General features: G+C 37.6%; 1 protein-coding gene across 2 annotated transcripts in view; it reads right to left on the reverse strand.

The window, feature by feature from the left end:
* Window positions 1-17,143, reverse strand: part of ITFG1 (integrin alpha FG-GAP repeat containing 1) — a 308,752-nt gene that overhangs the window by 283,287 nt on the left and 8,322 nt on the right. For both annotated transcript variants that reach the window (XM_086350567.1, XM_086350568.1), the window contains exons 4-5: window positions 16,912-16,969; window positions 15,643-15,717 (exon numbers count right to left, since the gene is read on the reverse strand). In XM_086350567.1, coding sequence (XP_086206693.1) covers window positions 15,643-15,717; window positions 16,912-16,969 — 133 coding nt within the window. The remainder of the gene's footprint in view (window positions 1-15,642; window positions 15,718-16,911; window positions 16,970-17,143) is intronic.

A 17,143-nucleotide genomic window follows, 5' to 3' on the forward strand; every position in this document is an offset into this window, starting at 1 on the left:
GATCTAGGCCCTTAAATCTCTCTCTCACTTCCACTGTATAATCATAAGGGATTTCATTTAGGTCATACCTGAATGGTCTAGTGGTTTTCCCTACTTTCTTCAATTTAAGTCTGAATTTGGCAATAAGGAGTTCATGGTCTGAGCCACAGTCAGCTCCTGGTCTTGTTTTTGCTGACTGTATAGAGTTTCTCCATCTTTGGCTGCAAAGAATATAATCAATCTGATTTCGGTGTTGACCATCTGGTGATGTCCATGTGTAGAGACTTCTCTTGTGTTGTTGGAAGAGGGTGTTTGTTATGACCAGTGCATTTTCTTGGCAAAACTCTATTAGTCTTTGCCCTGCTTCATTCTGTATTCCAAGGCCAAATTTGGCTGTTACTCCAGGTGTTTCTTGACGTCCTACTTTTGCATTCCAGTCCCCTATAATGAAAAGGACATCTTTTTTGGGTGTTAGTTCTAAAAGGTCTTGTAGGTCTTCATAGAACTGTTCAACTTCAGCTTCTTTAGCGTTACTGGTTGAGGCACAGACTTGGATTACTGTGATACTGAATGGTTTGCCTTGGAAACGAACAGAGATCATTCTGTCGTTTTTGAGACTGCATCCAAGTACTGCATTTCAGACTCTTCTGTTGACTATGATGGCTACTGCATTTCTTCTAAGGGATTCTTGCCCACAGTAGTCGATATAATGGTTATTGAGTTAAATTCACCCATTCTAGTCCATCTTAGTGCGCTGATTCCTAAAATGTCAATGTTCACTCTTGCCATCTCCTGTTTGACCACTTCCAATTTGCCTTGATTCATTTCACTTTCACGCATTGGAGAAGGAAATGGCAACCCACTCCAGTGTTCTTGCCTGGAGAATCCCAGGGACAGGGGAGCCTGGTGGGCTGAGGTCTGGGGTCGCACAGAGTCGGACACGACTGAAGTGACTTAGCAGCAGCAGCAGCATGGATGTAACAACATTCCAGGTTCCTATGCAATATTGCTCTTTACAGCATAGGACTTTACTTCCATCACCGATCACATCCACAACTGGGTGCTGTTTTTTCTTTGTCTCTGCATTCTTTCTAATTTCTCCACTTATCTCCAGTAGCATACTGGGCACCTATCGACCTGGGGAGTTCATCTTTCAGTGTCATCTCTTTTTGTCTTTTTATACTGTTCTAATTACGTTCAAAAATATCAGACTCAGGCTAGACAGTCTATGAAAAATTTAACATAAAGTCATTTCAGAAGAGTTTTCTCAGGTTCCCAACAAGCTTGTAAATATAGGCCAAAAGGAAATTAACAAAACACAACTTTTACATAGATGAGCTCTATGAGGCTAATCATGTGGCTGTTTTTAATTAAAACACAAACAGTTATTGATTTAATTTATCACAGAATTTTTCATAGGTTTGCTTTGAAATAAGTTATACCTAGAATTTTGGAAAACCTCAATTACTAATTTGTGACATTTTCTCCTAGGAGCTATTTAACAAAACATACATTTCAAATGAAGAATGTAGAGTAATGATACAGCAAACAGTATAAAATGGCAGACTATGGGCCAAATGCAGATTAAAGATATATTTTATTTGACCTACACATTATTTTAAAAAGTTTGAATTCAGAAGTATAACAAATTAAAAATCACATTTCAAATAAAAATTAAGGTTTCCAGCTTCTTTTGAAATATAAAGTCTGGCAACCAACTGGTCCTTTTCAGACATAGGGAGTGCCTGGAGGCAGGTCAAGGTCCAGCCTTTCCAAACTGTTCACTCACTTTGCTTTCCTTCTGGGTCCCATCAGACATTTGAGTTTGCAACCCCTACTCAAACATCAACTGTAATATTGCTATCTTGAACATTTCAAATCAATATTAAAGTTCCTGACAGTATTTTAAATTTTATACTTTTTACATTAATATATCTTAAAAGGCAGTTAGCAGGTCCTTATAGTTTATTTTATCTATAAGTGTCTATTTTACAAATAGTGTCTATTTACCATTCTGATGACTTATCAAACCTAAGTGGGGGGAGAGAGAAAGAGCTTCTGTTTCTTTTGTGGTACATTTTAAGATTACTGAAAACTGTATCTGCAGTTGTTTAACAGAATTAAATTTTTTAAAAATTTAAGTAGCTGAAAATAAAATTCATTTCTCCTCTTGCCTTTAATGTTGCTTTTTGTACACCACACAGTTTTTCACTAAGAGACAGATGCAAGGAAACTTCCCGGGTGGCTCGGTGGAAAAGAATCCACCTGCTAAAGCAGGAAACACAGGTTCAACACTTTGTCTGGGAAGATTCCACATGCTGCTTGAGCCTGTGTCTAGAGCCCAGGAACCACAACTACTGAGCCCACATGCCACAACTTTCAAAGCCCATGTGCCCTAGAGCCCAGGCTCCACAAAAAGCCAAGCTGCCACAATAAGCAGCCCATGTACTGCACCTAGAGAATAGCCCCTGCTGGCAGCAACTAGAAAAAACCTGCACAACCACAGAAACCCAGCATAGTAAAAACAAAACAACAACAACAAAAAAGCAGACACCATATTTTTAAAGCAACTATACCCAAATAAACTGTAATTTCCTCAACTCCATTTGAAGGGCAAGGTCACAGATGCAAACTGCTCTGATGACAAAAGAAAAAAACAGCAGAGATGAAAAAGTGGGCAGTTCTGAGGGCCAAGATGAATCTATCTGTTAAGATGTCTCAACCTGTGTAGAAAATTTCAGTTATTTGTCCCCCACCCTCCTCCCTGCCATCGCCACACAGGAAACATAATTATGTCAAAGTGTTAATTTCTGGGCATCATCACCCTCAATTTCAAAGAATAGCATTTGTCAAAGAATGAATTTAAATGTAATTAATGTCAACTGTAGCTTTTAGTTGCCTATAGTAACAACTCTTAGAAATGACTGCTAATCCACCCACTTTTCTTTTTTTTTTTTTCCACCCACTTTTCAACGATCAGGTTATACTGAGTCGTTTTATGATACTCGGGTAAAAGCAGTTACTAGGAGATGGCTCTACTGTCAGTATGGGTCTAGTACACTTCTCTAAGCTGCCTAGTCCAGCCCTTTTAAAACATTTTTGCTCAAACAGATTCTAAAAGAATTTGGAAAAACCTGATGGCTCAGCAGGTAAAGAGCTGCCTGCAATGCAAGAGACACAGGAGATGGAGCTTCGATCCCTCGATCGGGAAGGTCCCCTGGAGGAGGAAATGGCAAGCTGCTCCAGGATTCTTGCCTGGGAAATTTCATGGACAGAGGAGCCTGGCATTCTACCATCCAAAGGGTCGCAAAGACTCGTACAGGAACGACTGAGCAACTAAACACAGATATATCCCTTAATACATTTAAGCTCATTTCTAAGAAAGCAATGTAAATATTTTCATTGTCTTAAATATATTCCCAGGTCAAGAGACATAAGAGACGTGGGTTTGATCCCTGGTTCGGGAAGATTCCCTGGAGGAGGAATGGCACTCTATTCCAGTATTCTTGCTGAGAGAATCCCATGTTTAGAGAACCCTGGCAAACTATAATACAAGGGGTTGCAAAGAATCAGACAAGACTGAATATCTGAACCACAAATAGCTATAAAATATGTAAATACTTGAATCTGTTAGAATTATTGATATTTTTAAAATAAAATGATTATCAGTTCAGTTCAGTCGCTCAGTCGTATCCGACTCTTCGCAACCCCATGAATCGCAGCACGCTAGACCTCCCTGTCCATCATGAAACTCCGGGAGTCCACTCAGACTCACGTCCATCGAGTCAGTGATGCCATCCAGCCATCTCATCCTTTGCCGTCCCCTTCTCCTCCTGCCCCCAATCCCTCCCAGCATCAAGAGTCTTTCCCAATGAGTCAACTCTTTGCATGAGGTGGCCAAAGTACTGGAGTTTCAGCTTCAGAATCATTCCCTCCAAAGAAATCCCAGGGCTGATCTCCTTCAGAATGGACTGGTTGGATCTCCTTGCAGTCCAAGGGACTCTCAAGAGTCTTCTCCAACACCACAGTTCAAAAGCATCAATTCTTCGGCACTCAGTTTTCTTCACAGTCCAACTCTTACATCAATACGTAACCACAGGAAAAACCATAGCCTTGACTAGATGGACCTTTGTTGGCAAAGTAATGTCTCTGCTTTTCAATATGCTATTTAGGTTGGTCATAACTTTCCTTCCAAGGAGTAAAGTCTTTTAATTTCATGGCTGCAGTCACCATCTGCAGTGATTTTGGAGCCCCCAAAAATAAAGTCTGACACTGTTTCCACTGTTTCCCCATCTATTTCCCATGAAGTGATGGGACCAGATGCCATGATCTTCCTTTTCTGAATGTTGAGCTTTAAGCCAACTTTTTCACTCTCCTCTTTCACTTTCATCAAGAGGCTTTTTAGTTCCTCTTCACTTTCTGCCATAAGGGTGGTGTCATCTGCATATCTGAGGTTATTGATATTTCTCCCGGCAATCTTGATTCCAGCTTGTGTTTCTTCCAGTCCAGCATTTCTCATGAGTTAAATAAGTAGGGTGATAATATACAGCCTTTACGTACTCCCTTTCCTATTTGGAACCAGTCTGTTGTTCCATGTCCAGTTCTAACTATTGCTTCCTGACCTGCATACAGATTTCTCAAGTGGCAGGTCAGGTGGTCTGGTATTCCCATCTCTCTCAGAATTTTCCACAGTTTATTGTGATCCACACAGTCAAAGGCTTTGGCAGAGTCAATAAAGCAGAAACAGATGTTTTTCTGGAACTCTCTTGCTTTTTCCATGATCCAGCGGATGTTGGTAATTTGATTTCTGGTTCCTCTGCCTTTTCTAAAACCATATCTAATGGTACAAAACAGCCCCGAAATAAAACTACGTACTGACAATCAATTAATCAAAGACAAAAAAAAAAGTAAAAGTGTCTCAGTCGTGTCTGACTGCGATAGAAGTACTGAATAGACATTTTTCCAAAGAGAAAATGCAGATGGACAAAAGGCACATGAAAAGATGCTCAAAATTGCTAATTATCAGAGAAATGTAAATCAAAACTATAATGAGACATCACCTCACGCCTGTCAGAATAGTTATCATCAACAATAAAACAAATAACAAATGTTGGTGAGGATGTGCAGAAAAGGGAAGCCTAGCACACTGTTGGTAGAAATGTAAATTGGTATAGCCACTGTGAAAAACAGTATGGAGGTTTCTCAAATATTAAAAACAGAGTTGGGCCTCCCTGGTGGCTCAGTGGTGAAAAACCTGCCTGCCAATGCAGAAGACATGGGTTTGATCCCTGATCTGCAAAGATTCCACGCGTCATGGAGCAGCTGGGCCCCTGTGCCCCAGCTACTGAGCCTGTGCTCTAGAGCCCAAGAGCCACAACTACTGAAGCCCGAGCACCTAGAGCCTGTGCTCCACAACAAGAGAGACTGCTGCAGGGAAGCCCACACACCACAACTAGAGAGCAGCCCCGTTCACTACACCTAGAGAAAAGCCTGCACAGCCAAAAATGAATAAACACGTACATAAAATTTATTAACTTGTGTATTATCATATATGAAATACAGCGCCAGTCCAGATTTGATGCATGACACAGGGTGCTCAGGGCTGGTGCACTGGGATGACCCTGAGGGATGGGAATCAGGATGGGGAACACATGTAAACCCATGGCTGATTCATATCAATGTATGGCAAAAACCACTACAATATTGTAAAATAATTAGCCTTCAACTAAAATAAACAAATTAAATTTAAAAAATTATAAAGAAATAAAAATAGAGCTACCATATAATCCAGTAATTCCACCCCTAGATATATATATATCTTAAAAAAATAAAAACACTAATTCAAAAAGATACATGTTCATAACAGCATTACTTACAAAAGCCAAGACATGCAAGCAACCCAAGTGTCTAACACATGAACAGATAAAGATATGATCTATGTTATGTGTGCTTGTGTGTGTGAGAGAGGTATATACACATAACCACATATACTCACAATGGAATACCTACTTATCTATAAAAGGCGAAACTTAAGAGAACATTATGCCCAGTAAAATGTGTTAGAAAAGATAAACAATGTTAAGATATCACTAGTATATGGCATCTAAAAAATACAAGAAACTAGTGAATATAATAAAAAACAAGGAGGTTGGCTCACAAATATAACAGAGAACAAACTAGTGGTTACCAGTGGGGAGTGGAAAGGAGGAGGGAAATACAGTGGCAGGGGAGTAAGAGATACAAACTATTAAGTATAAAGCAAAGATATATTATACAACACAGGGAATAGAGCCAATACTTTATAATAACAATAAACGGCATATAACACTTAAAATTGCGAATCACTATATTGTACATGTGTAACCTATACAATACTGTATAGCAATTAAACTTCAATAAAAAAATAAAAATGATTATCCTTAAAAATGTATTCAGTGGAATATGGAATATAGATACCATACTGACTGCTACCCACCATCATCCACACATACCCCATAAACCACATAAAAAAACTCCTCTTCCTTTTATCCCTGAGCTTGTACTTTAAATTTTCTTACAAAATTTTATGATAATGTAAAAATGTTTTTATATCTGGTGTTCTCAGTGATCACTCTATCATGTCTCTCCAAGAAATGTACGTCTTCAAATTGGTATTTAAATTGGCTTTCTGTATCCAGGTGTTTAAAAAAAATTCTCCTTGAGGTTATTTTAAGTACTACTGTACAACTGATGAAAATGCACATGCTTTGATAGCTTCTTAAAGGTAAAACTTTACTGGAAATCCATTTTTTGAAGAGATGAATGGAGTTTTAAAATATTAGTTTCAGTTCACTTCAGTTGCTCAGTCCTGTCTGACTCTTTGTGACTCCATGAACCTCAGCACGCCAGGCCTCCCTGTCCATCACTAACTCCCGGAGTTCACCCAAACTTATGTGCATCAAGTCGGTGATGCCACGCAGCCATCTCATCCTCTGTCATCCCCTTCTCCTCCCGCCCCCAATCCCTCCCAGCATCAGGGTCTTTTCCAATGAGTCAGCTCTTCACATCAGGTGGCCAAGGTGTCCTTTAGGATGGTCTCCTTTAGGATGGACCGGTTGGATCTCCTTGCAGTTCAAGGGACTCTCAAGAGTCTTCTCCAACACCACAGTTCAAAAGCATCAATTCTTTGGCTCTCAGCTTTCTTCATAGTCCAACTCTCACAGCCATACCTGACCATTAGAAAAACCATAGCCTTGACTAGACGGACCTTTGTTGGCAAAGTAATGTCTCTGCTTTTTAATATGCTGTCTAGGTTGGTCACAACTTTCCTTCCAAGGAGTAAGTGTCTTTTAATTTCATGGCTGCAATCACCAACTGCAGTGATTTTGGAGCTCCAAAAAATAAAGTCTGACACTGTTTCCCCATCTATTTGCCATGAAGTGATGGGACCAGATGCCATGAGCTTCGTTTTCTGAATGTTGAGCTTTAAGCCAACTTTTTCACTCTCCTCTTTCACTTTCACCAAAAGGCTTTTTAGTTCCTCTTCACTTTCTGCCATAAGGGTGGTGTCATCTGCATATCTGAGGTTATTGATATTTCTCCCAGCAATCTTGATTCCAGCTTGTGCTTCTTCCAGCCCGGCGTTTTCCATGATGTACTCTGCATGTAAATTAAATAAGCAGGGTGACAATATACAGCCTAGACATACTCGTTTTCCTATTTGGAACCAGTCTGTTGTTCCATGTCCAGTTCTAACTGTTGCTTCCTGACCTGCATATAGGTTTCTCAAGAGGCAGGTCAGGTGGTCTGGTACTCCCATCTCTTTCAGAATTTTACTTATCTTTAAATAGCATGACATTGCTAAAATGAGACAGTAGAAAGTCTATATTTTATAGACAGTATAAAGTCTATAAAGACTATAAAGTCTATATTCAGCATAAAGTCTATATTTTTTTCATCTTTATTGGATACAGATATTAAGAAATCTTGTTCATCTGTGTTCATTACAACCTCCCTGGAAATTTAATATTAAATTAAACTTAGTTTTTTAGGTATGATAAATACATTGTGATTATGTATTTTTTAAACACCTTTATTTTTTAGGGGTATATACATAAATATTTATAGATTAAAAAATGTCAGGGGAGGGAGTGAGAGAGGGAAATGAAGGAAAAGTTGTGACGGAAATAAGACTGGGCAAGAATTGCTGAGTTTAGTTGGTATATTACTTGCAAATTCACTGTCCATATGCTCCACCTTTCAATATGTTTAAATTTTTCCATAAGAAAAGTAAAAAAAAAATTAGAGCTGCTAATTTACCTTATTCAACTTATGGAAAATGTTTGCCATAAGATACAACCAACAAATCCAGTCCTCACTGTCAAAACAACCTCCAAATGAAGGTTATTTTGTGTTAAGAGTTTGATCTCTTTGTTTCAATTAAAATAAATATGTTAACACGTGTTTCAAGGAATAATGTAAAAACTGCTGAGAAAAGTACACATATATTATAGGAAAGATTACTAAAAGCAGTCAAAATTAAAACAAGGTAATTTTGATAAAATTGATTTAACAACTTTCATAACAGATTATAAGATAGTAAAGTAACATGTTTTTTATCTTTAATGAACTTAAAGCAATGCAATGTGAAGTACAGCTAAAATAATTTATAATATAGTAGTATGATAAAAATGTATTAGTTGATTAAATGTATGTGAATACTGAACTCTGGAATCTGGCTTTTTGGAGTAATTAAATAAAAGTAATCCATCCTTTCTAAAGGAGATCAGTCCTGGGTGTTCTTTGGAAGGAATGATGCTAAAGCTGAAACTCCAGTACTTTGGCCACCTCATGCAAAGAGCTGACTCATTGGAAAAGACCCTGATGCTGGGAGGGATTGGGGGCAGGAGGGAAAGGGGATGACAGAGGATGAGATGGCTGGGTGGAATCACCGACTCAATGGACATGAGTTTGAGTGAACTCTGGGAGTTGGTGATGGACAGGGAGTCCTGGTGTGCTGCGATTCATGGGGTTGCAAAGAGTCAGACACAACTGAGCAACTGAACTGAATCATAAAAATGAGAAATAATACCATTTATTTCTTATTTGTTTAGACATACCACATTTCCCCCATGAGTTTAATAAGGGAAAAAGGTATACACTACCAAAAATTATTTCACTCATGGAACCAACATGTAAGCTTATTTTCTATCAATACGAGAAAGAAAAGAATAAACGTTTCATAAGACAAAATAAGATATCTGACTTTAAATGGAATTTTCTTGATATGATTTGATAAAATAGATTTTAGCTACTATGTTACAACAAATGGGTACCAAAAATGAAATAAATTATGGAAAAGTTTTATCCATAGGTTTAGTGGTCCTTGAGAACATTCCAGTCACACCTGAAACAATCATGGTCATGATCCAAAACTACATTGGCATGAAAAGTACCTTCTTTCCATTTAATTATGTGTCTTAGGGACAAAGTACTAAGAATAGCTAAAAGGTTGGCTCTACTGAAATTGGCGTTTCTTATGGATACTCTCAGAGAAGGCAATGGCACCCCACTCTAGTACTCGTGCCTGGAAAATCCCATGGACTGAGAAGCCTGGAAGGCTGTAGTCCATGGGGTCGCTAAGAGTCGGACACGACTAAGCGACTTCACTTTCACTTTTCACTTTCATGCACTGGAGAAGGAAATGGCAACCCACTCCAGTGTTCTTGCCTGGAGAATCCCAGGGACGGGGAGCCTGATGGGCTGCCGTCTATTGGGGTCACACAGAATCGGACACGACTGAAGTGACTTAGCAGCAGCAGCAGCATGGATACTCTTTGCTATGCTCTCCCAGGACCCTCTCTCAGTAATTATTAGATTCTTTGACAGTAGTAAGGGAATGGAGGAGGCCAAGTTTTTTACAAAAGCTGTCATACTCCCACAACCCTTCTCTAGCACGCCTGAGTTCAGAACATCTTAAACGTGGATCAAAGTGCTCTTTTTGCTACTAAGCTTCATCTGAAGGTATTATGAAAGAGGAAAATCTGGAGATTCTATTAGTTTACCGTATCTGTATTTGGTGCTCTATGGGTTTTTACTCCCCTGGAAATGTACCATTTGTGAGATTTAGGAAGGGTAAGGAGTATGGTGTGCTAAGTCATTTCAGTCGTGTCTGACTCTTTGTGACCCTATGGACCATAGCCAGGCTCCTCTTACCATGGGATTCTCCTAGCAAGAATATTGGAGTGGGTTGCCATGCCCTCCTCCATGGGATCTTCCCAACCCAGAGATCAAACCCATGTCTCCTGAGGTTCCTGCATTGTAGGTGGTTTCTCTACTGCTGAGTCACTAGGGAAGCCTCAAGGAATATGGCATTCTTATATGAAAAAGAAGAAAGTTATTGTGATAATGGGTACATACTCAGGCTCATCAATTTTAGGTAGGAGTGCCTATGAAACCTGAGGATCTAACTGCTTAAATGATCTGTGTTTGCAAGTTCCTTTGCAAGTCTTCACTTATCATAAAAGTAAATAAACACAGCCCACTATACTGTGTTTCCAAAGATGGCCAGAGTATTTCCTATCCCACATACTCTTGTACATTTCAATTAAGACGTGCTCACATCAACAGGTAGAGTCCATAATCCTCAAATTCCCTAGAATATTAGCTAGTTCTTTGATTAGAATGCAGCAGTGATGCTGTTTTACTGCTAGGACTGGACCTTAAAGAGATCTCCAGCTTCTGTCTACACCGCTTGTATTGCTCCTTCTTGGAAAACAACCACTATGCTACGAGGAATTCTAAGCTAACCATGCTGGAGCACCACCAAGGCCCCCTGTAATGAGAACAATGGTAATGGCTGTACATAACTGAAGGCAAGAATACAAACTTGGAAGACCAAGAGCACAATCTTGGAAGACCAAGATTCAAATGCCAAATCTGCCATTTATTTATATATTGCGATGGTCACTTACCCTTTGAATTACCTGGCTCCTTGAGCTACATAGCTATCTGTTGTGAGAAAAACATGAGACAGTCCATGCAAACTGCCAACTCCAGAGTTACTAAGTAGTTATTTAAAAATACAAATAGGCTTGTTTGAGATTTTCTTTCTTCTCATTGCTCCCCATCCAACCCCAAGCCTTACAGAGCACAGTAAGTTGTACAACCTGAAGTACGCCTCCTCAGGAGGGGCATGGTGCACAGTTGGATACATGAGAGAAGAGTGGGAAAAGAAGCATCTCTGGAGAACAGAATTACTCTGGTAAATAATTGATGGGTTATTCATTTACTCTTGGACCTCTATTAGAATCAAAGGTGTGGGACGGACCAGATAAATCTTTAGGACCTCTAAGAAACAGCATCTTACATTCGTAAAAGAGAACGTGGAGATTTCTTTGAGCCATATCCTTACTTTGCCCAAAAGTTCCTACGTCCATAGGGTAATATTATACCTGAGAGAAATCCTAGGTCAGGGAAACGGAAGAGTTGGAAGTCTGAGGAGAACCACAGGCTCCCATCTCTACTCAGGACTACTATGGAACTCAGGGAACTGCATGAAGCTCAGAGCCTAGGCCTCCAGACTGTTAAAAACCAAGTACCTGTAGGGCATTCTCAACAGCATATGCATACTTAAATCATGCAACAGGACGCTAATGAAAGAGGACTTAACCTGCAGTTTCAGGAATTACAAATTATTTTGATTCACTTTAACCTAAATTTGAAATGATAATATATACCAAGCTTACTCAAAATTTGCTCTATACATAAGCTGCTCTAACTGTGCTCGTTACATATGCAACAAGTAATAAGTAAAAGAAAATGCTTTCATCTCAAAGAAGGAAACACATTTTTTGATATATGTTAATAGAAATATGTTGAATTCAAAACACTTTTAAATTCATCAATATTCATGAACTATTATTGTTGAATTTACTCACACAGAAACTCAAAAGAAGCTCTTTTTCTGAAAGATTACTACAAAGGAAACACATCTAAAAAATGTAATATTTAACTAAAAACAGTGAGTAAATCTTAAGACTAACATCTTAAATTCGCTTAGAAGAAATCAAAAGTTCACTTAACACACAACACTGCCAACCAGAACATAAAACAAAGCAGTATGATAAATCACCAGGGAATCAGGGGTCATTTAACTGACTCCCCAAAGCTTCTGATAGGACTCCAGGAAATAAAATTATGGATCCTTCAGTAACATGTCACTGGAAATAATGACAGCATGTACAATTCTAAGGCATCAGGCTAAAGCTCTTCACTATTTCTGTGGCTTAGTTTTGAGAGGAAAGAAAAAAAAAAAAAAGGTCTAGAAGAGAAAAGAGAGAATTAGTGAATTCATCTCCAACAGCAAAGTTTCTTTAGGAAAAGAGAAAAGTTAGAAAACCGATGCTCTGTTTCTATGCAAATACCAATAAAAAACTTATTTCTCAAGTCCTAATAGATTTCTTTAAACAACGATGTTCAAAATACAAACGGTGTATAAGGTGAGAAAGAGAAGGGGCTGGTAGGGGAATTCTAAGAAAATATGAATCATATCAGAGCTAGCTTTTCTGTTAGGATTATGAGTATTGATGCTGATAATAAAGTTAAAAGCTCTCTTGAGAGCTTTTACTTGGTTTCCTTTTGTGTTATAAATCTCTTAATTTTCATATTTTTTTCTAAATAATAGATTTACATGAAAAATATATTATTTCATTAAGATAAATATTGGCAGTATTTTCTGTAATGCTCCAGCAAGCAAACAAAATCAGCAGTAAAAATGAATGGTGATTTAATAAATCAGTCATTGATTATAATGTGAGAAGATTACACGGTTACATACAAAAAAGAGATTTCTGAATTGAGATTAAATACCTATATTTAAATAGAAGATAGTTTTTTCTGCTAATGGAGGAAAAATATCCACCCACATAACTAAGTTAGAAATGGCTGCTTCCAGTGCCATTAATATTTCATTCAAAATATTCAAGCAGATGCTTGTGAAGTAAAGAGTATGGCAAAAGTCTGTCACATACCTACATTAATATTCCCAGGTGTACACCTTGGGCCTGACCCAGTTATGTGTTTGAATTCTGTATATGAATCATAGAAAATCTGAACAGACCAACATTACATTTGGCTTTGATTAAAATCACAGGTTCAAGTGTTTTCACGTCAGTACTAAAAACAACATTCTGAACGCTTATGCAACATCAGTTTCAAATACCCTTTTACAGAAAATGCTCAATAACGATAACCTCACATCATTGCAAAAGCTGCTCTAACACTTAATAGCTAGGTGTTATTTCTAAATAATGTGGCACATTATTACATTATTTCAAGTCATTATGAAGTGAGGTGGAGGGGCAAACTGAAGCCTCACCTTTGCACATTTAACATAGGAGATTTAGCACCATTTCTGTCCTTATCAGATAACCCCACTGTACCAAGTAAAAGGGATTCTTCTACCTATCTCTGTTGCTGGCTTAGACTGACCACCTGCATGCTTAGTCCAGATCATGTTAGTTTTATCCGTGGGCAGTCTCCTTTTTCCATGTTCCATGCCTATACTGGGCCACTTACAGCCGTGGGCTTTTCAGCACAATCCCATGGGAATACTTAGCGCTCTATCCAAAGATCACTGCAAAATTTTCCAGAAGTTTAGGTTCGAGTCAAATTTGATTAAGATAATCTTGGGGTCAGGCATAAATAAGCACAATATTTAAGCTGCAAAAGGTAGATTAGGTTTCTTGATAGATAGGAGTGCACTGCCAAACTGAAGTCACACAAATAGTCCAAAATGTTAATACCAATGGCTTTTTAACTTATGCACCTAATCATATGTCTATAAATTATAAAATGGATATGACTAAATACATATATCTTATTTTAGTAACATATTAATGCTTGCCCCAATACAGAAATCTTCAGCTTTCTTTTGTCTAAATCATGATAATGCTAGCTATAGTCATCCTAACAATGCTCTTGACAGAAATTCTTTGCTGCCAATTTACATAACTTCATTTTAAAAGGTCGTATCAGGACAAATCTTGGACACAAACTTGTTACCTATAATAGGGTTAGCCACTATTGTTTAATCTGTAACTGAAGTTTAAATGATAAATATCTTGAAACAGCAGAGTACTACTCCAGTATACTGTAGTATATCAGAGTATAATGTGTAAAAGAGTAAAAGTGAATATATGTTCAGGCAGAATAAGTTTTTAAAGAAGCATCAGAGGACAAAAACACTATGTAGAATTCAGAACAAATAAATAATTTCTGACATTATCACATAATATCCAGGTAGTTATTTTTTTCTAGGCAGTTGTTATTTTTCAATTATCTACAATAACTGTTTCATAAGTTTAAATTTCATAAGGTCAAGCCATATCATATTAAAGATATTCCAAGTATTTCTGTCACTAAAATGGAGACTGTCATAAAATAACAGATTGCCATAAAATACACCAGACCAGAAATCACCACCACATTTTCCATCACACGCCTACCCAAGGTAAACAGGCAGGGAATGGCCTGTGGCTCCCACGCCACACACACACTCATTGCCTCTCAGGCGCGGCTGCAGAGGCAAAGCAAGAGCCACATTCGGTTGCTCTCTTGAGCAGTGTGCTCTTCCAGACAGTTTTCAAAATTTGAGGAGAAAAACGGGTTTCTCATTAAAGAGTCACAGTAAGTCTTTAAAAGGTCACTATGACTAGCATAAAAACACTCATATTCTTTATTCTTTACTGAGAACTTTAAAAGAAAAGGGACAGAAAATGTGATCGTTTCGTCTCAGAATAGCTCAAATTTCCACAATTTACTCATCTTTGTGCCTGTGAATCTAATTTTGAAAACTAATCATAAAAATACATTACTTCTCCAAAACACAGAAGGAAAATTCATTAGATTTATAGTACCTGGGAAGACAAATTGATAAAGATGGTTCCCTGCACTTGCTGGAAAGTGAACAAAAAAAAAGTATTCTGTACTCTTAAAATGTGTACTTCATCAAATATAGAAAACATTAACCAAGTTGAAGGTATCTCATGAAAAGTATCTTGCTATCATCAATTCTTGTGTTAGGAGGACAGTGCTATTCAAATCCAGAGGAACTATAATGGAAATCTTCAAATCACAAGGTAACAGGCAGTTTTCCCTAAGAGTGGCATTCTTGGATATACACAAGCACACATACTGGTCAAGGATAGAGTATACATGGAAAAGTTTCCAGAGCTTAGAGAGAAATGTTTACATTTTCAGGCAATTATTAATTGTTCTTTGAACACAGAAGGAACAAGGCTTATCAGTAAACATATGGGAGTTAACATGAGTAAGGTGGAAAATCAATCAAGATGGCAGCTATCCATAGTATTCAGATTAAATCTTTCCATTTCTAAGAACATCTTATGAACCAATATTTAAATGGGGACTTGCAAAGTTCATATCTCTAATTTCCAGAGGGATAAAATGATTAAACTGGCTCTACACAGAAACCAGTGACAGATCAAATCCATACTGTTTGAGGAAATTTATATGTTGACCAAATGTCCTTTTAAAAATTAAGGTCTCCAATAAGATAGGGTTTCCTCCCCAATGGTAAAAGCAATCAGTTCATACAGACACACAGTCCCTCTATCACCAACATGTACAATTAATTACATGGTTATAATCATATTTACTCACTTTCCTAATAGTATCTGTGGCTGGCTGGATTCATTTGTGATACCAAATATATCAGGAATTAAGTCACCATTGAAGCTGAAAAGAAAACATTAAAAACATTAAGCAGCTATTCTATTAAATTCTCACTTCCAATTTAATTAGAAAACAAACTTTGCGTAGGTGTGGTAAACATACAACAGTATCTGTTGCCTAGTCAACTGAATGTCAGAAGTGACGAGTTTAACTTTTGTTAGTGGACCCTCTAGCCACCTCGGCACTAAAAATGTGTTTCAGATGGCCCAGCTCCACAGACGACAGGGCCTGTAAGACACTCTTGAGCGCTAGCAAAAGAGCACAGACTATCAGTGACACACAATGGACATGCAGTATGAGCAAGAAATAAACTTCTGTTGTGAGATTTTGGTGTTGTCTGTAGCCTCTGCATAGTCTAGCCTATCTCTGAGTAACAAGGAGACTAATTTCAGAATCATGACCCTCCTCCTTATTTAGTCAGATGGGCTTAGGGGAAATAACCCACAAAAGTAATCCCTAAGATGGTGTAAAAATTTATACTAGCCATTGAATATTTTAACAACAATGAAAAAACACCTAATTATAAAATAAATCAAGCTGAGAACCTTTCAAAGATTAATCCATGGATTAAAGTTCAAACTTCTAATAGTCACTGACCTATTGATGTACAACTATGATTTTAAAACCTGTACAAAAGGCAGCACTGGAAGCAAGAATGTGGCTGTACATTGTTTAGTCCCCAAGACAGTATCTATATCATTATCAGAATCCTAACAGCTATTTGAATTAACCTTATGTTGGTACAGGAGTCTATTTCAAGGAGATAAATGATAATACTAAGCAAGAGCTGTAAAAAAGGACAAAGTTTTTCCTTAATATAGAAATAGTTCTAAGTCACTAGAGGAAATCCTCTACCCTTCATATCTGCCAATCAACCACTAACAGTTTTATTCAAAAACAGTTATCTTAGTTCTCTGAATAATGACATGGCTAGGATCAATAAAGATCCATCATGGACACATTCAAAGCTATTACCAAAAAGACAAATCTCTTTCTTTTTCCAAAATAATGAATTTCATTTTTCTCTTTCTTCCATCATGGCAAGTAAATATCATATAATTAAGAGGGCAGGCCCCTATCAGCTTTAAAGGGAGAATGAACACAGAGCCAATACGAATGAGCAAAGTAGTTTCCTACGTGAAAGATTTTATGTTTCTAACTTTAAAATCACCTAAAGGGAAGCAAGCACATACTTACTCCATAATTAGTGGTTCATCTTGGAAAGTCCTATTGAGTATGGTCATATTGCTAGGATCTGTAAAAGAAAAGAAAATACATAAATGAACAGGCATTTTATATTTTTATATCTGCACTCAGGGACAAGAATAATCTTTCACTTTTTCCAAGATTCATCTCTAACTAATTCCAACTTTCACCATTAATCACTAATGAGACACTATAACTTAAGTGGACATCAAGTTTTTAAAGA

Source organism: Bos grunniens, chromosome 18, assembly GCF_055505025.1.
Source record: "Bos grunniens cultivar Pamir isolate PY7600 chromosome 18, Bosgru_T2T1.0, whole genome shotgun sequence".
NCBI lineage: Eukaryota > Metazoa > Chordata > Mammalia > Artiodactyla > Bovidae > Bos > Bos grunniens.